The following is a 26,939-nucleotide window of genomic DNA, read 5'->3' on the forward strand; positions in this document are numbered from 1 at the left end:
TAGATTGACACCCCCCCTCCCCCGTAAGGTGGTAATGTACTGATAAGCATCACAGAAGTGCCAGAAAATCTAGTTCAAAAGTGTAGGGGGTTAAGCTTTATAAAGCTAATTTTGAAGTACCTTGAAGTTGGAGACGCTTTTTTCATTTTACCCAACAACCCTGAATATCATGAATTTCTTTCACTGGTGACAAAGCCCATGTGCCATTTCAAGTTTCTGACCACACCAATCTAGCATTTAATCCCTTACATCCTACTGATATAATGGAATGCAAAATAACTGAGGATAACCCAGGGGTTAGCAAGAACACAATTACGGGGTTTAGGAGAAAAATCAGTGCTTATGATTTCACACAAAGCTGAAAAGAAAACTCTCTAAGTGGAACGACGGTGACCTCTGCCATCCCTCTACTTTCCAGCTCCCTGCTCCTGCATATGCTATAAATGTAGGCTTTACAGGGGAGGCAGAATCAGCAACTGCAGTAGTGAGGAGGTTTAGGGGGAACTAAAGAAGGCAACAAGCCAGCTTTTGAAAATGAAGCCGGGCATGCAGATACTGCCTGGCCACATCCAGGAGAAAGTGGAATCAGGCCTGGGTCACATAATCCCCCCGCACCCCTCCACCACCCAATCTAAGCCCACATGGGCAAGGGTGCCCCTCCATCTCTTGCAGATCACCATTACTGCCCCCTCAAACCTCCTAAAATAATAATAATAGTACTTGTTAAGCACATACTACCTGACAAACACTGTTCTAAGCACTGGGGTAGATACAAGTTCATCAGTTTGGACACAGTCCCTGCCCCACAAGGGGCTTACACTCTTAATCCCTATTTTACACAGAGGCACAGAGGAGTCATGACGTGCCCAAAGTAAGAGGCAGATCCAGGATTAGAACTGAAGTCCTTCTGACTCCCAGGCCCATGCTCTACCCATTAATTCATGTTGCTTCTCAAGAACCTCCATTCCTAAATTAGAAGCAGTGTAGTCTAGTGGGGAGACCATAGGTCTGGGAGTCAGAAGACCTGGGTTCTAATTCTGGCTCCGCCACTTGTCTGCTCTGTGACCTTGAGCAAGTCACTTCACTTTTCTTGCCTCAGTTTCCTCATCTGTAAAATGACCATTTCATTACCTGTTTACTCCTCCTTTTTAGACCATTAATAATAATAATAATAATAATGTTGGTATTTGTTAAGCACTTACTATGTGCCCAGCACTGTTCTAAGCGCTGGGGTAGACATAGGGGAATCAGGTTGTCCCACGTGGGGCTCACAGTCTTAATCTCCATTTTACAGATGAGGGAACTGAGGCACAGAGAAGTTAAGTGACTTGCCCACAGTCACACAGCCGACAAGTGGCAGAGCTGGGATTCGAACTCATGAGCCCTGACTCCAAAGCCCGTGCTCTTTCCACTGAGCCACGCTGCTTCCACATTAGCCCAGTGTGGGATAAGGACTGAGTCCAACTTATCTTGTATATTCCCTAGCACATTTTATAGTGCTTGGAACAGAGTAAGCACGTAACTTATATCATCAAAATCATCTTTGTTATTACCAGAGTTGAATTCAGGTCAGCTCCTTACAGAATGGATTCTACACAAATGCTGTGGTGACTGAGCTCAAATGATCTGACGAGCATTTGTGTTGAGGGGGACTGATCATCGGGTTCCTCATAGAAAAAAATTCATCTTAGAATGACTTTGAAGAAGAGGAGGGACATGTTAAAAAACTGACTGATCCTCTTTGGATCATTAAATGGGACAGATTGTGCATCAAATGTATCATGTATAAGTTGCTCATTGTCTTTCAGAATCAGGAATTTACATGGAAGATTTGACTTAACTGCAGGTGTTATTGCTAAAAATATATTAGATTCGCAGGGTAAAAAACCAGCTTTTTATTCTATGTCATTTGGCAAATTTAAAATAGAAGACTATAAATATTTGTAGCAAACAGTCACCTGAAATATAAGTAACAGAAAGGTTCAATTATACCACTGGATGATATCACATTAAAATCTGGGTATCTTGTAACACTTCAGGGTTGTATTTTAACGTATTGGCTCATAACAATGAAAACACACCTGTAATTCATTGCAATTGATTTGAATTCCACCAGACATCTCAATAAAAGTGATGTCAATAGACTGTGAAAGTTTGCACCAAAACAAAATTCACAAAATGACTATTACCTTGTTGGCCCGAGTGTTTGTTTTATGAAAATAAACTTTTCTTTCTTATTACTGCTTTCCATTTCATCATGACTGTGGTTTTCAATTTTAAATTCAATTCCCTTGGTTTCTCCTGTCTCTCAAGGGATATTATTGAGCCTATTATCAATTTAATTAGTATTCTAATATACTCTTCCATACAAAACAGGAAGCTCTGCTTCTTGCAGTTACATCACTGCTAAATAAAAAGAAAAAGGAAAAAAAAAGACAAAGCTGGCAGGAAGCCAGAGAAGGCTAGACAACAGTTGATTTCCTTGATGAGTGTAATTAATTCTGGGAGCTGGGCAAGTCGACAGCTGAAGTGTTTAATTAAGTTTGGGTAAGGAACGGAGAGGAGAGGTAGCGCACTAATAACCAACAGCTCTGAATCGTGGCCTCCATTCTTACTTTTGCAGATCTGAGAAGTGGATGGACGTAACTTCAATTACTGTGTCTTTTCAAAAAGTATTCCCTTCCCCTGTTATACCTTGCCCCCATCTCTAACATCTCTTTATCTTCCCTGAGCCACCATCTTAGAATCACTGTCCATGTAGCTTTTTAAATCTTATTGAGCATTCCAATAACCCCAACTTTTCTTTATAGCATTCCCCATTTTTCTTGTGCATGAACTTCTCCAAATCCTCTTGAAACTCAATGTATTCTGTCTGTATAATGCCCCATGATAATAAATTCCAAAAGCATAATTTATGCTCTGCAGAAAAAAGGTTTTTCCTGCTCCTTTAAATTATAGATTATAAATTACTGATTGATTCATACTAATGTCTGCCTCCCCCTCTAGACTATAAGCCCCTTGATGGCAGGGAATGTGTCTGATAATTCTGTTGCAGTGTGCTTTTCCAAGTGCTTAATACAGTGCTCAGCACATACCACCCCCTTGAGATTGCAGTGAATGCTCACCCACCTGAGCACTGTGGGATTTAATAATGGTGGCATTTGTTAAGCACTTACTATGTGCAAAACACTGTTCTAAGCGCTGGGGGGAGACAAGGTGATCAGGTTGTCCCAAGTGGGGCTCACAGTTTTAATCCCCTTTTTACAGATGAGGTAACTGAGGCACAGAGAAGTGAAGTGACTTGCCCAAAGTCACACAGCTGACAAGCGGGGGAGCTGGGATTTGATAAAGAACCACTTATAATCGGACATTCAGTGTACTTGGTAGTATTTATTGAGTGCTTAATTTATGCAAACCACCGTACTAAATATTTGGGAGACTAGAACAGAGTTAGTAGACATGATCCTGGCCCTTGAAGGGTTTTATACTCTATCTGGAAGGCAAACGCTAAAATAGGTTATAGTTAAAAGGAGGCAAAAGAGTGGAAAGGTATGTTCACAAATGCTACAGGAGGCAAAAGAAGAAGATGAAAAGTCAAGGGCTTCAGATAAATATTAAGAGTACAAAATATATACACTATCTTCTCAAAGGTTATATAGTAATTTGTAAATGTGTTTTATATTATTTACCATTAAGATAATTCTCACAAATCTGTCAGGTAGGTTAAGGGCAGATATTAATCTCATGAAACATATATAAAACAGATGGTAAATTAATTAGGTGGGCTCTTTCATCTCATTAGTGAATGGAATTTCCATTATCTGATTCTCATTAAAGGGCTTTCTTTTGAACAAATAACATCCAACCAGATAATTTAGCTTGAATGCTTTCATGTTTCTATCTTTACAGATGCACACATTTTTGTATATATATATCAAACGTTTAAAATTTGAACTTTCTAAGAAAGTTCATGGTAGCCCACAGATTCATTTTTCATTGTAGTTTTTTTTGGATATCATATGACAAAGTGACAAAGCTCTATGACTATTAAGGGATGAGAAGGTAGCAAAGCTGGTCAACCGAAGCATCTATATGCCCCATCTCAAGGGTGAATTTATTCACCCGTCATCATTTATACATTCTCTTTCCCCGCCATTACTATCTGTGATGGACAGTCTGGCTAGTGTCTGCATTTGTGAGGGGAAAAGGTAAACCAGGAGAAGTTCCAGCCCCTAAAGGGGGAGAAAATAGCTGTGTGGCCTAATGCTTCCATTAGCAAAGGCAAAGGCCTGGAAATCAGGAGAAGCTGGGCTCTGAACCCAACTCTACCACTTGTCTGCTATGTGTCTTTGGGAAAGTTACTTAACTTCTCTGTGCCTCAGTTACCTCATCTGTAAAATGGGGATGAAGACTGTGTACCCCAAGTGGAACACGGACTATGTCTGACCTGCTTAGCTTGCATCTACCCCAGAGCTTAGTACAGTTACATCTGTGAAATGGGGATCCAAAACCTATTCTCCTGGGACAGGGGGCTTGACACACAGTAAATGCTTAACAAATAACATAATTATTATTACAGTGCCTGGCAAATAGTGAGTGCTTAACAAATACCATCAATTTTTTTTTAACAAATAAAGGATGCATCCAAAACATTTGAAGAGAGTGACACTAGAACCTAAGACACTTTGTGAGAAGAGGGGAAGAACCACAAGAACATGAGCCCTGGAATACCTATAAAGAAGTACAGAGGGTTCTGGGAAGTGAAACATCAGATCTAGTGAAAGTTCAGATTGGAATTATATTCACTGCTACCAAATTTAAAAAAACATTAACCACTGTTGAGCTCTCAGATCTTGGTGTATTCCACTGAGAGCCGGAGAGACACGCGGACTTGGGAGGCCGTGGAAATAAGAGGAAATACATGCTCCGAAAACGACTGGCGCCTAGCCCTGGGAGGGGGATGATAGTCTCTGATGACCACTTCACCTCTGCGGAGATGTCTGGGCATCAGGCCAAGGATGGTGACAGTGAACACATTGCCAGAATTTGGGGGACACTGAGCGTTACGTCCCCAAACCTGCATTAGGAGTCTGGAGAGCTAGGAGGACTTTAGCATCCAGCAGAGGCTGACGGGCTGCAGATGCTTCTAAAGTAACTCTTGGGGGGCTCTTTTGGCCAGAAGTTTGAGCTGAAGATCATCAGTAGCTTCTCACTATCCCAGACCAAAGAACTAACACAGATTATTGAACATTACCATGAAAAGGATTTGGCATAAAATAACTGCAAGGTTAAACACAAGCGCTTAGGAAATTTCATTCCTAATCCAGTCTTCCTAATCTTTCATTTTCTCTCTTCAAAAAAGCCTGTGGCAAGCCTTCCGTCAATCAGTGGTATTTATTGAGTGCTAACTGTGTGCAAAATATTGTACTAAGCTCTTGGGAAAGTACAATGCAACGGAGTTGAAGAACACCATCCGTGCCCATAAGGAGCTTTCAGTGTACATGGGGAGACAGGCATTAAAATAAATAACAGATAGGAGAAATAGTAGAGGATAAGGATGTCTGTATAAGTGGCTTGGGGCTGTGAATATACAAGTGCTTAAGTGATACACAGTCAAATGCTTGGTAGAGAAAAAAGGGAAGGGCAGATAGGGGAAATGAGGGAAGGCATCTTGGAGGAGATGAGATTTTTAAGAGGGTTTTGAAGGTAGGGAGAGTGGTGGACTGTCAGATATGAAGGGAAAGGGAGTTCTAGGCTCAAGAGAGGACATGGACAAAGGCCTGGAGGGGACAGAAAAGATTGAGCTAGCAGAGTATGTTGGTGCTTGAGGGATGGAGTGTGGGGGTTGGTTTGTAGTAGTAGAACAGTGAGGTAAGGTAGGATGGGGAGAGCCGATTGACTGCCTTCAAGCTAATGGTAAGGAGTTTCTTTTCGATGTGGAGGTGGTTCTGTGTGATGTATATAATAATAATGTTGGTATTTGTTAAGCGCTTACTATGTGCCGAGCACTGTTCTAAGCGCTGGGGTAGATATAGGGTCATCAGGTTGTCCCACGTGAGGCTCACAGTTAATCCTCATTTTACAGATGAGGTAATTGAGGCACAGAGAAGTGAAGTGACTTACCCACAGTCACACAGCTGACAAGTGGCAGAGCCGGGATCCGAACTCATGACCTGACTCCCAAGCCCGGGCTCTTTCCACTGAGCCACACTGCTTCTCTAAAGCAGTATAATATTTTTTATATATGCTATATACTTTTGAGGAGTGGGGTTTTCAGGTAAATGATCTGGGCAGTGGAGTGAAGTATGGACTGAAGTGGGGAAAGACAAGAGGAAGGAAAGTCAGCAAGGAGGCTAGTGCAGTAGTCAAGGCAGGATAGGATAAGTCCTTGGATCAGCACGGAGGCAGTTTGGAAGGAGAAGAAAAGGTGGATTAGGAAATGATGTGAAGGTAGAACTGCCAGGATTTTGTAACAGATTGAATATGTGGGTGAAATGAGATGAGGATAACGCCAAGGTTAGGGGCTTTTGAGCCAGGGAGGATGGTTGGTGCTTTCTACGATGAAAAAGAAGCAGCATGGCCTAGTGGAAAGAGCCCTGGCTGGGAGTCAGAGGACCTGAGTTCTAGTCCCAATCCACCAAATGCTAGCTGTGTGATCTTGAGAAAGTCACTTAACTTTTCTGGGACTCAGTGAATAATAATAATAATAATAATAATGGTATTTGTTAAGTGCTTACTATGTACCAAGCACTGTACATACAAGGTAATCAGGTTGTCCCACTTAAGGCTCACAGTCTTAATCCACATTTTACAGATGACGGAACTGAGGCACCGAGAAGTCAAGCGACTTGCCCAAAAAGTTGAGGGGCAGAGCTAGGATTAGAACCCATGTCCTCTGACTCCCAAGCTCGTGCCCTTTCCCCTGAGCCATGCTGCCTCTCAGTTCTCCTTCCTACTTAGACTGTGAGCCCCATGCAGGACAGGGACTGTGTCCAACCTAATTCTCTTCTATCTACCCCAGCACTTAGAATAGTGTGTGACATGGTAAGCACATAACAACTATCTTAAAAAAGTGGGGCGGGGGGGAAGAGAGGTCAGGACCGGAGATGCAGATTAAAGAATATTCTGCACAGAGATGATAGTTGAAGATGTAGGAGCAAATGAGTTTCCCAAGGCAGGGATTGTTAGTGTAAATGGAGAATAAAAGATGACTCAGAACTGAGTCCTGAAGTAACCCTACACTTAAAAGTTGGGAAGCAGGGGAGGAGGCTGAAAAGGCGACTGAGAAGGAATGGTCAAAGGGATAGAAGAAGAACCAGGAGAGGACAGTGCAAATGAAAACAAGATTAGCTAATGCTTCAAGGAGAAAGTGGTAGCTCACAGTATAAAAGGCAACAGAGAAGCAGAGGAGGATGAGGATGGAGTAGAAGTCATTGGACGCGGCAAGAAAGAGGTCACTGGTGACCTTAGAAAAGGTAGAATGGATAGGATTTGGTTACAGACTAAATATGAGGGTTGAATAAGAGAGATGAGTCACTGTATTCTCTCAAGCACTTAGTACAGTGCTCTGCCCCCAGTAGGTATTCAATGAATCCTATCGATTGAAGTAATGCTCGGGTACATCAAAGCACTGAAGAAAGAACAGCCATCGCGGCAGAGCAGCAATCTGACAAAGCAAAAACCCTTTGTACCCCAGCAAGAAGCAGAGCAAAATAACTAGAGCAGGGAGCGAAGAAACTCTTCCTGTTGCTATCACCTGTGCCAACTGTCAACTGCCCTTCATGCTTCTGCCAGGACCAAAGAAAGAAGGGGCTCCAGAGAGATGACAGTGTGTCCTAATGGATAGAGGATGGGCCTGGGATTCAGAAGGAACTGGGTTCCAATCCTGACTCCACCGCTTGTCTGCTGTGCGACTTCACACAGAAGTGTCACTTCAGTTCTCTGTACCTCAGTTACCTCATCTGTGAAATGGGGATTAAGACTGTGAGCCCAATGTGGGACAGGGACTGTGTCCAACCCCATTACCCTGTCTCTACCTCAGTATTTAATACCATGCCTGGCACAAATACCACTATTCTCTCTGTCTTACAAGCCTATAACCTTGGTTCTATCCTCTATTCATCTCTTCATTCAGCTCACACATCCAATCTGTCACCAAATCCTCTCGATTCTACTTCATAACGTCATTAAATTTCACCTTTCTTCTCCATCCAAATTGCTACTGTGATGATTCAGGCAGCAATTCGTATCCTGCCTTGATTACTGCATCAGCTTCCTTGCTGACCTCCCTGCCCCCTGTCTCTCCCCACTCCAGTCCATCCTTCAGTCTGCTACTTGGAAGATTAAAAAAAAAAAATCACTCCACATCTTCTCACTCCTCAAGAACTTCCATTACTTCTCTCCCTTTTGGTTTCCTACACTTGGACCTGTTTATCGCTCGATAACCACCCCACCCTCAACCCCTCAGCACATATGTGTATATATGCAATTTATTTTAATGTACATACAGGCTTTGGACTGTAAGACCCTTGTGGGCAAGGAACATGTATAGCAAATCTGGTGTACTGCACTCTCCCAAGTGATTAGTACAATCATATTACTGAGTGATGACTCTATGGAGAGCACTGTACTAAGCACTTGGGAGAGTACAATGTAGCAATATAACAGACACATTCCCTGCCCACAACAAGCTTAAAGTATAGAGGGGAAGACAGACATTAATATAAATGAATGAATTACAAATGTATACATAAGGAAGGATGAATAAAGGGAGCAAGTATTGGTGACACAGATGGGAATTGAAGAAAAGGAAAGGAGGACTTAGAGAAGTACTCTGGGGGAGATGTGTCTTCATTAAGGTTTTGAAGTCGGGGAGAGTAATTGTCAGATATGAGAAGCGAGGGTATTCCAGGCCAGAGGTAGGTCATGGGTGGGAGGTTGGTGGGGAGGTAGATGATACAGAGGTGCAGCGTGAAGGTTAGCATTAGAAAAGGGAAGTGTGAGGACTGGGTTGCAGTAGGAGAGTAGCAGGGTTGAGATAGGACTGGGCAAGGTAACTGAGTGCTTTAAAGCCCATTTTGAAGCATTTCTGTTTGATGGAAACTCGGCTGTGCAGTCAGTGCTCAATAAACGTAGTCACAAACATCTGAGGGTTATGCTTCCTCACTGCTCATAGACAAGTCCGCTATATTAAGCCAGCGTTAGGGTCACAGTAAATGCCCATGACAAAAATGGTTTTACTGTAGTTGTGTTTGCCTCATTTGAAATTACAGGTTGTGATTATGTTTATTGAGGAATATCTGTGGGAGTTTGAACTGGTATTTGTTCTAAGGTTACTGTTCCCACTGACACTATTTTCATGAATCAAAATCTACTTTATCATACCTCTTTGAACAAGCCTTTTTTCAATATCTTTATTTTGTTCAGAGCTGATAGAGCTAGAAGAAAATGAGAAGCCTTTGTGGGTGGGCATTTCTGTTGTGTGTGAATACACCCATTTTATAAAACAGTCCGTTTTCCTATACTGTGGGGCTTGCATTCCTGTAGAACCTCCCGTGATGGAAAACATATCCCCATTATGCATATTTACACAGTTGCTTCTCCTGACTTTGGAACTTGCCATATCCCATCAGGCTCATAGTGTCTGCTAAAAGTACCCTAATTCTGTCATTATGCTCTAGCCAAATCACATAGGGTCAAACTGGTTCCGGCAAAACTGAATTTATGCAATTCTAGGAGTTGAAAAATTGCAGTTTACTAGCTGAGTCTCTCAGGCTCACGACAGATGAACGTATTTGGATCTGCTCCACAAGTATTCTATAGCACCCTGTGTACATCTTGGATATTTCCACTTATTTTAAAAAAATCAGATATTTCCTTTCCCTACATTTTTTTTTGCATGCCTGAATTGGAACAAAATAAAATGGGCCTTATGTCTTGATAGATGACTCAGATATTTTCTGATAAGAATCTGCAAAGGTGATACTTTTTTTTTTTTTTTGCATCCTTGTTAAATGTACAGATAGGTGCCCATTCCGTAGGGGTGTTAGGGGCCTGGAACCCCACAGCTGTTTGAGCAGTAACCCCCCGGGTCTTTCTCATCACAGGTCTAAAACAAGATTTGAGTGGCCAGTATCATCATGTTCATCACTATGATATGATCATGATCATATTGGTAAGAACTTACTTTTCAAGCACTGTTCTAAGCTTCGGGATAGATACCAATTAATCAGTTCTACACAGTACCGGTCTCAATCAGGGCTAAAGAGGTCAAAATGGTGGTTTGATAGGGACTCTCATCTGATTCTACTGTATCTTCCCCAGCGCTTAGTGCAGTGCTCTGCCACATACCACTATTATGATGATGACGATGTACTTTTGAAGACTTTTCAGAAGATGGTAAAAATCAAAAGTATGACAATATTATCACTGATGCAGCATCTAGAGGGAAGACCAGAAGGTGAAACTCTTACCTCTCTAATATCCCGCTGATATTTAGTGTTCATTTCTTCTGTTTTAATGAGATCCTTTCTTGCTGTCTCGGCTTCCTGCTCTACTTCTCCAACTCGAGAAGAAAGGGCTGCCAAGCGGTCTTTCATTTGTGCCATTTCATAATTTTGCTTTTCGAGCAATTCCTGAAGTTCCACCACTTGACTAGTGTCATCGGTAGAGTCTATAGAACCATTGGACAAACGCTGAAGAAAGAGGAAAATTCATATCACCAAACAGCACTTTCATCAAAGGATATCATAAAAAATATATGTGACATGGAGACAAGCCAATATCTGAAAAAACATACACACACCGGAAAGATCTAACATCTTGACTGTAACTGTATTTGCATCAAGAAATCAATCATTCAATGACATTTACTGAGGACTTACTGTGTGCAGATCACTGTACTAAGCTCTTGAAGGAATATAGTCAATAGCTCCATTATATAGGGAAACTCATAGAAATTTCAGTGAGAGAAATAAATGAACTTTCCAAATATTAGCACAATAAATCAATCAATGATATTTACTGCCTGCTTACTGTATACAGACCCCAGGAGAGTACAATACAGTAAAGCCGGAAGATATGATCACTGCTTATAAAGAGCTCAATGGCCATGTTTTCTCTGAATGTCCATTCTTTTGGAATATCTGTTGCCCGAGCTGCTAAAGAACAGATGTAGCAACTTTTAGAAAAGTTTCCAGGCACTTTACTAAGAGTTAGAATACATATATGATCAGCAGTTTGGTCACAGTCCCTGTCCCACATGGAGCTCAGAGTCTTAATCCCCATTTTACAGATGAGGTAACTGAGGGACAGAGAAGTGAAGTGATATGCCCAAGGTCACACAGCAGACAAGTGGTGGAGCCAGAATTAGAACCCAGGTCCTTCTGACCTCCAGGCCCAGGCTCTATCCACTAGGTCAGGAAACCTCTTCATAGAGTTTTTATTCACTGCACATAAAGACCTAACCAAATTCTAGGCTAGCTCAATATTTGTGGACCTGAAAATTTGTTTTTATTAACTGTAGATTGCCAATGTGGATAAGGATTTTGGGACTGGGAGAGTACAGAACAACAGCATTAGCAGAAATGTTCAATGCCTTTAGTGAGCTTACAGTCTAGAGGGGGAGACAGACATTAATATGAAGAAGTAACTTATAATGAATTATTTAAAGATATATACATAAATGCATGGGGTTAGAGGGTAGAGCAAATATCAAATGTCTAAATGTCACAGATCATAGTGCATAGATTTCACAGGAGAGTGAGCTGGGGAAAAGAGGGCTTAATTGGGTAAGGCCTCTTGGAGAAGATGTGACCTTACTAATGCCTTGAAGGTGAAGAGAGTGGTCATCTGGAATATATGGAGGGGTTGGAACTTCCAGACTGGAGGGAAGATTGAGGAAAGGGGTTGGTGGAAAAATAGATGAGATAGGGTGGGACATAGTGAGTAAACTGGAACCCGAGGAGTGGACTGTGTGGGCTGGGCTATAGTAGGACATTAGTGAGGCGAGATAGGATGGGGGAAGCCGATTGAGTGGTTTAAAGCCGATAGTAAGGGGTTTCTGTTCAATGTGGAGGTGGATGGGCAGCCATTGGGAGGTTCTTGAGGAGTGGGGAGACATGAACTGAACGTTTGTGTTGATAGATGATAGCATGGCCCAAAGGAAAGATCACGGGAATGGAAGACAGGAAACCTAGGTTCTAATCCCATTTCCGCCACTTTTTTTAATGGTATTTGTTAAACTCTATGTGCTAGGTACTGTTCTAAGCATTGGGGTAGATACAAGGTAATCAGGATGGACATAGTCCATAACCCACATGGGGCTCACAGTCTTCATCCACATTTTACAGATGAGGTAACCCTGGAATGGAGAAGTTAAGTGACTTGCCTAAGGTCACACAGTAGAAAAGTGGCAGAGCTGGGTTTAGAACCCAGCTCCATCGGACTCCCAGGCCTGTGCACTATCCACTATGTCATGATGCTTCACTTGACTGCTGGATGATCTAGGGCAAGCCATCTAGCATTTCCGTGCCTCAGTTTCTTCACCTGGATAATGGGAATGAAAGACCTCCCCTTTGGACTGTGACTGGGGACTACATGCCTATCCCAGTGTTTTCTTTACACATAAAAAGAGCTTTAAAAGAACCTTAATTATTCCTGGGGAGAAAACGGTGGTTATATTTGGTGATGTTAATATTACTGTGTGAAGAAATCCCACTCGGTATCAACAGCAGTGGCAACACAAAGCCCACTATAACTACCCAGAGAGGGAGAAAACTGGGATCTGACATTATTTGCCACATCACCCGGGAGGCTTGAAGGAGTTGTGACAGAAGAGGATGCTAGTAAGCAGCACCAAAAACCCTTCCAGGCTGTAGATCCAAAACCACACGAAAAGCAGGGTCCCAGGCCTCCCTATTCTGAATAAGCACACATGTCTTTTTGAATAGCAGAATTAGTATTTCCCTTGCAGTAGGTTCCAGAGAACCATTTCAAAGAACCAAATACAACTGGAATATTTGCTAGTCCTAAGGATGACAGAAAACTCCAAGAACCTGAAATGTCCTCTTTTACTCCTTAAAAGAATCCCTCTTTGTGAAAGAAGCAATCTATTTACAATGGGCAATAACAAAAAATGCAAAAGAAATTGGTTTATATCTGGAAAAGTGTGGAGATGCACATAATTATTTAAAAGTAGTAGTATTTCATAAGTGCCTATTGTGCTGGGAAAATGGTACATGAATGAGATATTGATTGCTGAACTGACATACGTAATAAGGGACTGTGGATAGAGGAGCCGAGTTTCAGATTTCTCCCGACTTAATTTGAGAGGCTCTAAGGCTCAGCTGTGGCCTTCCCAATCTTCTACAAAATCAATCTTCAGAATTTATTGAGTGCTTACTGTGTACAGGGCACTGTACTAGACACTTGGGCAAGTACAATGCAACACTGTGTAAATATTATCCCTGCCCACAAGCAGCTTACAGTCTACAGGGTGTGACAGACAATGAAGTAGATTAAAAGAATATACATGAGTACTGTGGGGATGGAATTTAAAAAAAAAAAAAATCAGAAGGGCTTATGCTGCTGGTTTTTGTGTCTCTCCCAGGCTGAAGCAGGGCCCGATGGGAGTTCCAGTGACATGGGGAGCAGTTGTTGGGGTGGGTCCCAGTGATTGGTGGATGGATTTGCTGTGCTGCCAGTTTTTAAATCCTTCAATTCCTCTGCCACCAGAGATTCCTCTACTGCTAGTGACTCCAAAATAGAAAGTATTTGCACTGGGAATCTTAATATTATTCCACTTACTCAAATACTCAATTGGTTTGCATATTGGTGTACTCTAGAGTTCTTAGAACAGACTGCTTAGGCATGTATATGCCCTTTCAGAGCAGGAACTGTTTCCTTTTTTTTTCCCATGCTGGAGACTTAAGGACAAAGTACAGTTCAAACATTTCCTTGGATAATTGAAAAAAACCAGGGAGGGAGAAGAAAACCGATGTGTGAGATGGTGGACCATCTTGAATTCATTCACTGTCCTATTTATTGAGCATTTACTTTATGTAGAGCACTGTACCTAGTGCTTAGGACAGTACAATATAACAATAAACAGACACAATGAGGGGGAGACAGACATTAGTATCAATAAATTACAGATACATATATAATTGTCGTGGGGTTGGGAGGGGAGATGAAGAAAGGGAGCAAGACAGGGAGACTGAGAAGGGCTTGTGAGAAGAGGAAGAGAGGGCTTAGGGAAGGTCTCCATTCATTCATTCAATAGTATTTATTGAGCATTTACTATGTGCAGAACACTGTACTAAGCACTTGGAATGTACAATTCGGCAACAGATAGAGACAATCCCTGCCCAGTGATGGGCTCACAGTCTAATCGGGGGAGACAGACAGACAAAAACAAGACAACATAATCACGATAAATAGAATCAAGGGAATGTACACCTCATTAACAAAATGAATAGGGTAATAAAAATATATATAAATGAGCACAGTGCTGAGGGGAGGAGAAGGGAGAGGGGGAGGAGGAGAAGGGAGAGGGGGAGGAGCAGAGGGAAAGGGGGCTTAGCTGAGGGGAGGTGAAGGGGAGAAGGGGTAGGGAGCAGAGGGTGGAGGGGGAGCATAGAGGGAGCAGAGAGAAAAGGGGAAGCTCAGTCTGGGAAGGCCTCTTGGAGGAAGTGAGCTCTCAGTAGGGACTTGAAGAGGGGAAGAGAGGTAGTTTGGTGGAGGTGAGGAGGGAGGGCATTCCAGGACAGCGGTAGGCCGTGGTCCAGAGGTCGACGGCGGGATAGGAGTGAACAGGGGACAGTGAGGAGGTGAGTGGCAGAGAAGCGGAGCGTGCGGGGTGGGCAGTAGAAAGAGAGAAGGGAGGAGAGGTAGGAGGGGGCAAGGTGATGGAGAGCCTTGAAGCCCAAAGTAAGTTTTTGTTTCGTGCGGAGGTTGATAGGCAACCACTGGAGGTTTTTAAGAAGGAGAGTGACGTGCCCAGAGCATTTCTGCGGGAAGATGATCCAGGCAGCAGAATGAAAAATAGACTGGAGCGGGGAGAGACAGGAGCAAGGGAGATCAGAGAGAAGGCTGACACAATAATCCAGATATTATGAGAGCCCGTACCAGTACAAGCCGTTTGGATGGAGAGGAAAGGGCAGATCTTGGCGATATTGTAAAGGTGAGACCGGCAGGTTTTGGTGACGGACTGGATGCGTGGGGTGAATGAGAGAGCGGAGTCAAGGATGATACCAAGGCTGCGAGCTTGAGAGACGGGAAGGATGGTCGTACCATCCACAGTGACAGGGAAGTCAGGAAAAGGACAGGGCTCGGGAAGGAAGATAAGGAGCTCAGTTTTGGATGTGTTGAGTTTTAGGTGGCGGGTAGACATCCAGGTGGAGACGTCCTGGAGGCAGATACGAGATATGAGCCTGAAGAGAGGGGGAGAGAACAGGGGAGGAGATGTAGATTTGGGTGTCATCTGCATAGAGATGATAGTTGAAGCATGGGAGCGAATGAGTTCACCAAGGGAGTGAGTGTAGATGGAGAACAGAAGAGGGCCAAGAGCTGAAGAGCTCTTGAAGTGCTTCATGAAGAGCTGCGCTTGATGAAGAGGGAAATGGAGTCAATGGAGGATTTTTTAGCAAATTGATAGGTGTCAATTAATGCTTTGAGAAGATGATCCATAAACTCATTCGTATTTATTGAGTGCTTACTATATGCCACACACTGTACTAAGTGCTTGGGCGAATACTCGCAACAACGAATGGCACGGATTAGAGAGGGGAGAGACTGGAAGCAGGAAGACCAGAGAATGGGGTGATATGACAGCCTAACTGCGACATGCCAGAGCTTGGACGGGGGTGGTATTTGGGAACTGTAGTGTAGGTGGTACAGGCGGATCAGGCAGTAGAGCTAAGGTGAGAACTGAACCCTCTGGACTGTAAGCTCATTATGAGCAAGGAATGTGTCTTTATATTGTTGATTGTACTCTCCCAAGCACAGTTTGTCTGCACACAGTAAGCTCTCAATAAATACAGCTGAATGAACGTACTAAACAACGGTGAAGAGTTCAAGTTGAAACCAATATGGCAGGTTTCTGGGTCAAGGAGGACAGAGCTGCTGTGAATGAAAATGGGAAAGCTAGAAAGAGGAGGAGGCTTACAAAAGATGAGTCATTCCAAGTTAGAGTATCGATGATGACGACATCTATTTCCGCTACCACTAATTTCTACATCGTTTTCACAAACTTCGGAACTACAAGGGGATCATCACGGTCAAAGAGAAGTGTTTGAGGGCAGAAGCAAGAAGCGCATGGCCTAGTGGAAAGGGACTGGAAGTCAGAGCAGCTGATTTCTAATAATAATAATAATAATAATTGTGGTATTTGTAAAGCACTCACTATGTGGCAGGCACTGTTTCAAACGTTTGGTGACAGAGGTGCCACCTCTAAACTGTAAGCTTGTTGTGGGGAGGCAATGTACCTGTTAACTTTTATATTACTCTCCGAAGCACTTAGTACAGTGCTTTGCACACAGTTAGTGCTTAATAAATACGGCTGAATGAATGGGAAAAAATTCCCATAATTTCAAAAAAGCAAAACTTGCTTATTTATCATTCCTCATCTCTCACAACAGAATTAGTTATTCTGTTCTTGTGAAAGGAGAATGGTAGGTACTTATGGGAGAAAAAGTTGTACAGAGGAACTTGCAGGATAAAGGAACAAAAAGAAAATTAAGACCATGAAAAGAACTACTACCCTGGTCTAAGTTCTGGTCATATTGAACCTGGGCTATTGCATAAGGCCCCTCACAGGCCTCCCTGATCCCACCGCCAATCTATTCTACAGCCTTCTGTATATATCGATCTCCTGAAGCATCATTCATCTGTAGCATTTCTGTCCTCAAAACCCGGCACTAGCTCCCCATGTCTTTCTGCATTAAACAAAAACTCCTCACAGTTAGCCTTAGGGTTCTCCACCATCCGGCCCCACCTTACCTACTTGCCTTCTTTACCCCACAATGCCTTAATTCACTCTCTCCATTCCTCTCAAGCCAACCTTCTAACTGTACTTCATTCTCTTCTATTTTGTTTCTGTCCACTCACTGACAGTACTGCCCAGGTTTGGAACTCTCTCCATCTTTCCCCAAATCCAACAGACCATGGCTCTCCCTGCATTCTTAGCCCTACTAAAATCCCACCTTCTCCAATAAACTTTCCCCAATTAATATTCTAGCATCCTAAACTGTATAGTTCATCAGCCGACTCTAGAACCCATGTACTTCTTTATACTAGTAATAATAACTGCTGTATTTGTTAAGTGCTTATTATGCGCTAGGCACTCTACAGTGTGCTGGGGTGGATTCAATCAAATTGGGTTGGACACAGCCCCTGTCCCGATAGGGCTCATAGTTTTATTCCCTATTTTACAGATGAGGTAATTGAGGCACAGAGAAGTGAAGTGACTTGCTCAAAGTCACACAGCAGACAAGTGGTGGAGTCAGGATTAGAACCCAGATCCTTCTGACTCTCAGGCCTGTGCTCATTCCACTAGGCTATGCTTCTTGCTTTTAATGATTTTATACTCATCTATGTTTATTCAATAACTTATTTGGAACGCACTGGTTGTAAATATTTTTATGTTTATCTCCTCTTTTAAAACTGTAGGTTGCTTGTAGGCAGAGAGCAGGTCACTTGTTTATTCCATTTTTCCCTAGACACCTAGTACGATGATTGGACACAGTACACAGCATCAAACAGGTACTCAGTAAATACTACTATTCTATCAATATTCACATGGATGTTCTGACAACTCTTCTGCTGGACGGTTCCTATCATTCATCTCCACTGAGTTCATGCTCCATTAGACCCTGCCCATTCTCCAACTTGGACACACACTCGATCTCATCATCTCTGGTCACTGTTCAATCTCTAGCTCCTCACCAACTCTGAAATTCCTCTATCCCACCACAACCCCCTCACCTGCCTTCTCCCCACATAATCCTTCCCTGCAAATATGTCCTGCTCCTCCACAGAGACCTCCCATTTTTTTACTCCACTTTTTTTCAAGTCATCATGTCCCATTTAGATTGCATACCCAAACTATCTTCCCTTGATGACCAAACTGACACCCACAACACCATCTTCTCTCCCAAAATCAACTTACTCGCTTCCCTATCTTTCCTTCCTGCAGTCTAGTATTTCCTCCTATCTTTAAGACAACACTACTTCGACGTCCCACCAAAACTTCACACTTTACATGACCAAAACAAAACTCTTTATCTTCCCACAAAATACCCCATCCTCCCTCTGACTTTTCAGCCAGTGTAGACAGCATTACCATCCTCCCTGTCTCATAAGTCTTGGTGTTATACTTGGTGTTATACTTGAGTCCTTTCTCTTGTCACCAAATCCCGTCACCAAATCCTGTCGGCTCAACCTTCACATCAATAAAATATGCCCTTTCCTCTCCATCTGCTACCACATTAATCCAAGCTCTTACTCTATCCTGCCTTGACTACCGCGTCAGCCTTTGTGTGACCTCTCTGCCTCCTGTCTCTTCCCACTCCAGTCCACACTTCACTGTGCTGCCCAGATCATTTTTCTACAAAGAAGTTAATCCATATATTCCCTGCTCATTAGGAATTTCCAGTGGTTGCCCATCTACCTCTGCATCAAACAGATGCTCCTTATCATGGGCTTTAAAACACTGAATCACCCTTCCTACCATACCTCAACTTCCTACTACAGTCCAGCCCCCACATTTTTCTCCTCTAACTTCTTGCCCATGTCTTGCCTCTGGCCTGGAACACCCTCCCTCTTCAAAATCAAGAGACTATCATTCTCCCAACCTTCAAAGCCTTATTGAAGGCACATCTCCTCCAAGAGGTCTTCCCTGATTAGGCCATCATTTTCTCTTCTCCCACACCCTTCTGTGTCACCCTGGGTCTTGGATTTGCACCATTTATTCACCCCTCCCACAGCCCAACAGAACTTGTTTGTATATCTCTAATTCATTCATTGATAGTAATATCTGTCTCTCCCTCTAGACTGTAAACTCACTGTGGGGAAGGAAAGTGTCTGCCAACTCTGTAGGTACTCTACCAAGTGCTCAGTAGAGTGTTCTGACACATTAAGTTCTCAATAAATATTTACGTGTTTATTGTTTTCTAGGCATTTTACTAAGTGCTGGAGTAAATACGAGCTAATCAGATTGGACACAGTCCACGTCCCATGTGGGGTTCATAGTCTTAATCCCATTTTACAGATGAGGTAACTGAGACACACAGAAGTTAAGTGACTCACCCAAGGTCACACAGAAACCAGTGGTAGAGCTGGAAATCAATCACTATGATTGATTAATTAATGTTTAAAACAGTTATGCCAATTGATTCCTGTGATGGTTCACTGCCATCTTTTCATATTTATATGCTGGCTGCACATTAATGACAAACTGACTGTTAATACCAAATAACTATCAGTTAGAAAATCAGGAATTGCAAATGGAGAATAGGATTAGCTCCCTTAATTTCATATAGGTTCATTGTTATTGGTGAAGGTATGAGGACCATAATCCAAAATTTAGGCAGAGAAAGATGCAAGTAAAGGAGAGATAGAGGTAGATAAGAGAAAGAGAAAAGCAGACAGACACAGCTTGCAGGGAACAGAGAATAATATAGAGTCAGAGTCAGTCACTTATCAGTATTCATGAACACCAACACTCAGATCTGACATCAAGCATGTTTTCACAGTTCATTTTAGTTAGAACATTCTCAGAGAATTAGGGAATGTTCTGCCAATACCACAAGCCTATTTGGACAGGGGGTCATGGTGTTGGAAGAAATGGCTTGGATGCTGTGTGTGTGTGTGTGTGTGTGTGTTTGTATTAATGGGGGGTGTTATAAGGGGCACTACAGTGTGTGTTTTCTTTAAGTGGGGCTTTTCAAGGATGTCCAATTTAGAAGCAGATAAATGTCTTTATATCAGAATGATTTGCCCTCATTTTAAATCAAAATTATTAAGTGGTTCCTAACCCTTAGGGACTCATTCCAAAATCAATTTAAAGGAGTTGACACTGAAGCAAAAGCTTTTGCACAAATGATTTACATCTTGTGGTTCAAGTTTAGAAACAGGAGGGACATGAGGAAGGGGAGGGACTATTAAGTCTAGGGAAAAGGAAGATAGAGTTTATTATTGAGAGTTAGCTTTTTACATTCAGGACAATCTAGAATCAAAAATAAACTGTGGGGGAGGCATTTGCAAGTATGGGATAAAAAAAGATTTAGGGAAAATACTTGCAATCTGTTATATTACGTGGGAGTGAACCAAGAGATGCGTAAGATGCTACCAACTGGGATGACAAGGAAATCATCATTAGGAGTTGGCTTTATCTCCACCCGCAGCAAAGGGTTGCAGCCTTGGGATTTTTCTGCTTGTGTCGGTGGGAACAATGGCAACCACATAAGTGCATGGTGCATTCTCAGAACTCACTCTGAAAACTAAAACAGTGTGTCACAAATATGAGGTTAGCATACTAATTGCAGTAGGCGGGAGAGGACAAATTAGAAACACATGTAAGAATGCAGAGGCATAACACAAGTCTAGCCACATCTACTAATAATTATAAGGAAATACTTTTCAAGCAAATATCTCTAAGGTTTCGGTAGCCCAACGGCAAATATGCATTTTGGAGACAAGTAGAGGACTGAACCTGGTAATGTGTTAATGGTGAGTAAATCCTCTTCCTTCCTCAATGCCCATTCCCTATCCCTTCCCAGTGTTTTTGGGTTTCCCATTTTGGAGGTCCCTCCCTCTCCACAGATGTCCTCAAGAACCACTTTACATATGTGCATAGGTTCAAAGCCCAGCCCTGCAATAAGCACTTGAGAGAATGCAATAGAATGAGCTGGCCAATATGAACAAGGTAGCCATCGGCAACTATATGCTACTGCTAGACAGGAAGGTCACAGACATGGAAGAATCATTTGAAACAACAGTCTGGAGGAGATTGTCTCCTCTGCCAACAGTAGAAAAACTCTACGTCTGGGGCATGAGGAATGTAGGATTTCAGAATTATAGGCCATAAAGAACTAAGGAAATGTAAATAGCTGTATAGCTGTATAAATACTTAGTTTCAGACCTTGCTACTACACACCTTCATCCTGTGATTTTAGAAGACTGTTTCAGTTTAGGGCTTTTAGAACTAGGTCAGTCTTAATTGTTCAAAATAGATATTTTGTAAATCAACATTGATTATTGGACCGTTTCTACCTGAAATTGAAATTCTCTTCACTTTTAATATATTTCTGTGCTATGATGTGTGAGGCAGAATAGGGTAATGGAAGATTTCAGACCTGGGAATCAGAGGAATGGGGTTCTAATTCTGGCTCTATCACTTGTTTGCTGTACGGCTTTGGGCAAATTACTTACCTTCTCTGTGCCTCTGACCTCATCTGTAAAATGGGGATTAAATCCTACTCCCTCCTACATATACTGTGAGCCCATATGGGACAGCAACTGTGTTTGACATATCTTGTACCCAGGCCAGTGCTGAGTATAGTGCTTGGCACATGGTAAACAAACAAGCACCACAATAATTATTATTCTGTTTTCTTTTTCATCATTATGTTTATCAAAAACTGCTTATGGATACATCTGCAGGCTCCATCCCATTAAAAAGCCCATTTGTATTTCATTTGTGCTGAGCAAAAGCAGCAAATGAGCACAGCGAGAAGAAGACAGTTGGAGGTAGAAGAGGTGCCAAATACATTCTCTCTTCTGCATATAGAACATTGAACATGGTCTAGGATAGAGAGCGGCCCGAGGACACTGAGGTCTCTCTCTCTGAGCTGCCTCAGCTGACCCAGGACATCTAACACTGGAACCACTGCCTACCATCCTCCCACTGGGTCACATAGATCTCACTCCCGACCTGCTGTGACCATTTCTTCATCATTTCTCCCCCTTCCCCAGGCTTGAATCAGTCCAAAATGGAGAATACAAGACAGGTGCGGCTGTCAGACACCCTGGTGACAAAATACCTGGCTTTTTACATATCAACAAGCTGTCTGCCTTCACATCAGCCCAGTCCTCTGTTTACTCCTAAAATTTGCCTCCTCACTCTCAAGGAGGCAGACTCTCATTCAATTCAGTAGTTAATCAAAAGAACCACCGGATTATGCACTTCTTGCTAGTGACAACCTCATCTGTAATCCGTAAACTTCTCTGACCCCATCACTTTGCATCTCTTTAATCAGCCGGTCCCTGTCGTTCCTTCCCAGTACCCCCCCCCCCCATCATTCCACCCCTCTTAGTGTTTCCTCTCCCAATTCCCCTCACCCCCACCTTCTGCCCCAGCATCAGCCAAGTGCAGCCAGTGGAACCCCAATTCATGGGTTCCAATCCCGGCTCCACCGCTTGCCAGCTGTGTGACTTTGGGCAAGTCATTTAACTTTTCTGTGCCTCAGTTACCTCATCTGTAAAATGGGGATTAAAACTGTGAGCCCCACGTGGGGCAACCTGATCACCTTGTATCTCCCAGCGCTTAGAACAGTGCTTTACACATAGTAAGCGCTTAACAAATACCACCCTTTATTTTATTTAATTCCATCATAGGAAAGCTTCCCTTTAGCCCTGACCTGTTCCTGACCCTATCACTGCTCCTCCTCACCATCACAGAAACCTGGCTCTCCCGAGATAAGATTGTTTCCCCTAATGCCTTCTCTGAAGGGTATCTCCTCTCCCATTTCTCAAGATCCAGTGGGGAAGGGGGAGGAGTCAGCTTCCTTCTCATTCCCCAATTCTGCTTTGGCTTCATTCCTCCTGCCCCATCTCTCTTTCCCTTCCTTGGACGTTCATATCTACCACACTCCAGTTACTAGTCACAGTCATCTACCGGTCCCCTCCGTGCCCACCCCCACACTTCCAGAGTTGCAAACCCTCCAACTTTCACTGGGAGACATATTTTTAAATTATTGTATTTCTCAGTTTTCTATTTGTCTTACCTGGGAAATTATATTCTTCATATAAATGCAATTTAGGCTCTTTTGTTGAATGGGAAATGAGCAACCTTCTTAGGAGACTAATCAAAATGGTTAGGACTGTTCAACTATCCAAGTCTTCTCTCAAACAATTTCCTATTCACTAATTTTGCAGCTCACATTTAACTAGAGAATCACGCAATTGTGACAAATTCCAGCAGCGACCTCACCACCAATGGAGATAGGAGATGATGCATAAACTCAATATCATGAAGAGAACTGTCTGATAGCATCATCAAATCCACGACTCAAATCATCGATGGTATTTATTGAGTGCAAACTATGTGCAGAGTACTGTACTAAGTGCCTGGGAGAGTCCAATACAACAGTGTTGGCAGAGGCATTCCCTGTGCACAACGAGCTTATGATAATTGGGGAAAAACAATATTTGATCAATAAAGCACTCTAAATAAAATACACTGCATCTGACAGAGATTCAGCTTTACAGGAAGCAGTGAATGAGGTGGTCGAAACCTATCTAGGAAAGATTTTCAAGCAAAAGCCGTAAAGCAAAGTGATTAATGCCCCAATAGAATTCATCTATTGATTGTAGTTTCTAATCAGGAGCTTAAGGAGTCATTTGAGTCATTAAAGAGGAATGATGATTGTGTCAAACGGTATTTATCCACCCTGAGAATTTCACACATAAAACAGAATGACATATAAGGTAGCCATTTGAGCATAGTCAAGGAGAGTGAAGAGCTCTAATAGAAATGCAGTGTTTACACATCTCAAATTGTTCCCTTTCTAGCAATCTGGCATCTTGGTTTTTCTTTTGTACATGAAGAAAATGCTCCTTACACCCCACCTCCTTATGAGCACTGTGGTAAGAAAACAAATATAATTTGTGATTTGCAATTCCTTCACTGTTGGTCGCATTCATAAATTATCGTTTGCTTCAGTGCCTTCCAGTCACCAAGCTCAATTATGTTTGTAAAGTGTTTTCTCGGAGACAGAAACAGGCATGTGATTTTTTTCTGTCCTCATTGGTTTTCACATGCTTTGACTCAGTAGTCTCCAATTCTTATTAAACAAAAAAAATCCTATAACTCTCACAGTTCAGTGAAAACCTATGCACATGGTGGCTTAACTTTTCTTGGCTTTTCCTTTATTCTTGCGAGGGCATTTGACTTATTCCCTCCACCAGAGGAAGGAAAAGTGATGAAATTCAATAATTGCTCATTTGAGGCACTTCTTCACAAGCCATTGAGTTTCATTTCTACATTTACAAATGTTTATAGTCTAAGTAGAAACGGAGGGAGAATTTAAGAGTTATGCAAATTATCTTTGCTCTTCACTAATTTAATACCCCAAATATTAGAGACTCTTCATAAACTGAAATAGCATGGGGTATTTGTTTTTAAATCCTTGCCATTCCATCTCTAAAATACCTAAATATAAAGAGCCTGGTCACTACTCTTTATGGCTGGATGGATATGATGGCATATAAAATGGTAAGAGTGAAAGTGAGGCAATATTGCTGTGGCTGAGAGAAGATCCAAGGTCAAAGTCCACCAAAAGAGTAGCATGGAGAAGCACCAAGGCCGCATTTTGCGGTAAATGGCAGCTGCATCAGACAACACGGTAGCCCCTGGTGTCTGAGGATCAATCAGTTATTCAATTAATGGTCTTTACTGAGCAGCTGCTGTGTGATTGCTTGGGAGAATAAAATAGACACATTCCCTGCTCAAGAGCAAGTAAGCTTGTTGTGGGCAGCTAAAGTGTCTTTAATTGTTGCATTGTACTCTCCCAAGTGCTTAGAAGAGTGCTCTGCACACAGTAAGCACTTATTAAATATAAATGAATGACAAAGAATTAGCACCCTGGGGTCCCCTTAAATTATCACTTGGGAGGCAGTAGGGTCTCATGAAAAGAGCCAGGGATTGAAGACCCAGATTCACATCCCAGCTCTTGACTTTGGAAAGGTCATTTCACTTCTTTGTGCTTCAACAAAATTAACAATCATAGTAATAATCACTGAAATATTTGTTAAGGCTTTACTATGTGCCAAATACTGTAGTAACCGCTGGGGCAGATACAAAATAATTTGGGGAGGAGGGAGGAAAAAGGAAGGAGGAAAGGAGGAGGAGAGAAGGGTATATGGAAGAGGGGGAGGAATAAGGAGGTCGAAGTGAGAGAAAGGGGGGGAAGAGGAGAGAGGAGGTGGGAGGAGAGAGAAGGAAGAGCAGAGAGCTAGGAGAAGGGAGGAAGAGCAGAGGGAGAAGACTGTGGGGTGATAAGTATTCTAAAGATCAGCATTCATGGGCTTCCTCGGAGGCAGCAAAATTTGTGGGGAATGTCCACTCTCAGCCCTAGTCTCTTCTTTATGGTATTTGTTATGTGCCCACTGCGTGTAAAGCACTGCCCTAAACCCTAGGGTAGGTACAAGTTAATCAGGTAGGACTCAGTCCTACAGGTATTTTACAGTTGAAGAAGGTGAGCACAGAAAGGTTAAGTGAGTCACCTAAGATCACACAGCAGGCAAATGGCAGAGTGGGATTAGAACCCATGTCCTCTGAGTCCCGGACCCATGCTTTTCCCAAAGGGCCACACTGCTTCCTTAAAATCCAATCATTCGTTCATTCATTCCATCGTATTTATTAAGCACTTACTGTGAGCAGAACACTTTACTAAGGGATTGGAAAGTACAGTTTGACCTTTCATAGGTTGTACAAAGTCTCTCTGTTCAGTCGAGGGGCCGGGGAATCTTTTCCCACATCCTGCCTCTGGTCTGAAACTTCCTCCCCTATCAAATTCAACAGACAATCACTCAACCCACTTTCAAAGCCTTGTTAAAAGCACATCTATTCCTGGAAACTCTCATTTCCTCTTCTCCAACTCCCTTCTTTGCACTATCCTGGCCTTTGGATTTGCTCCCTTTATTCACTCCTGCCTCAGCCCCACGGCACTTACATATATGTCTGAAAATTATTTATACTAATGTCTGTCTCTCCATCTAACTGTAAACTTGTTGTGGATAGGGAATGTCTCTCTCAACTTTTTATAATGTACTCTCTCAAGAGCTCAGTACGGTGTTCTGGACACAGTAGGTACTCAATAAATACAAGAAATTGCTTGATGGAGCTATTCTTTCTCTTTAGTAAAGCAGTAGAAAAATACACTCACAGGTTTTTTTATGTCCCAGTTCATCTCTGATATTTACTAAGTGCACATGGTGTGCAGAGCACTCTACTAAGCACTAGAGAAAGTACTATAAAATGGAGTTGATAGACATGCTCCCTTCCTACAAAGAGCTTGCAGTCTAGAGGGAGAGAGAGAGACATTAAAATAAGTTACAGATATGTATATAAGTGTTGTGGGATTGTCAAGGAATAATAATAATAATGGTATTTGTTAAGTGCTTACAATGTGCCAAGCACTGTTCTAAGCTCTAGGGTAGATGCAAGGTAATCAGGTTGTCCCACGTGGGGCTCACAGTCTTAATCCCCATTTTTCAGATGAGGTAACTGAGGCACAGAGAAGTGAAGTGACTTGCTTGAAGTCACACAGCTAACAAGTAAGCGGAGCAGGGATTAGAACCCACAACCTCTCACTCCCAAGCCTGTGCTCTTTCCACTAAGCCACGCTGCTCCTCAAGTGCTTAAAGTGTACATACAGATCCAAATGTATAAAGATCCAGTAGGAGAAGGGAATAGAGGAAATGAGGGCTTAGCTGGGGAAAGCCTATTGAAGAAGATGTGATTTGATTAAGCCTCAGCAGGAAGAGTTATGGTCTCTTGTATGTGAAGGGTAAGAGAGTTCCAGGCCAGAGGGAGAACATGCAAAGGGTCAACGGTGAGATAGAAGAGATTGAAGTACAGTGAGTAAGTCGCATTAGGGGAGAACAGCTCTGGACTGAGTTTTAATGGGAAATCAGTGAGATAGGATAAGATTGAGCAT

General features: G+C 42.5%; 1 protein-coding gene across 5 annotated transcripts in view; it reads right to left on the bottom strand.

The window, feature by feature from the left end:
* Positions 1-26,939, bottom strand: part of PPFIA2 (PTPRF interacting protein alpha 2) — a 422,696-nt gene that overhangs the window by 111,060 nt on the left and 284,697 nt on the right. For all 5 annotated transcript variants that reach the window (XM_029079000.2, XM_029079003.2, XM_007666225.3 and 2 more), the window contains one exon: positions 10,473-10,694. In XM_029079000.2, the coding sequence (XP_028934833.1) occupies positions 10,473-10,694 (222 nt within the window). The remainder of the gene's footprint in view (positions 1-10,472; positions 10,695-26,939) is intronic.

The sequence above is a fragment of the Ornithorhynchus anatinus genome, chromosome 14, assembly GCF_004115215.2.
Source record: "Ornithorhynchus anatinus isolate Pmale09 chromosome 14, mOrnAna1.pri.v4, whole genome shotgun sequence".
Lineage (NCBI taxonomy): Eukaryota > Metazoa > Chordata > Mammalia > Monotremata > Ornithorhynchidae > Ornithorhynchus > Ornithorhynchus anatinus.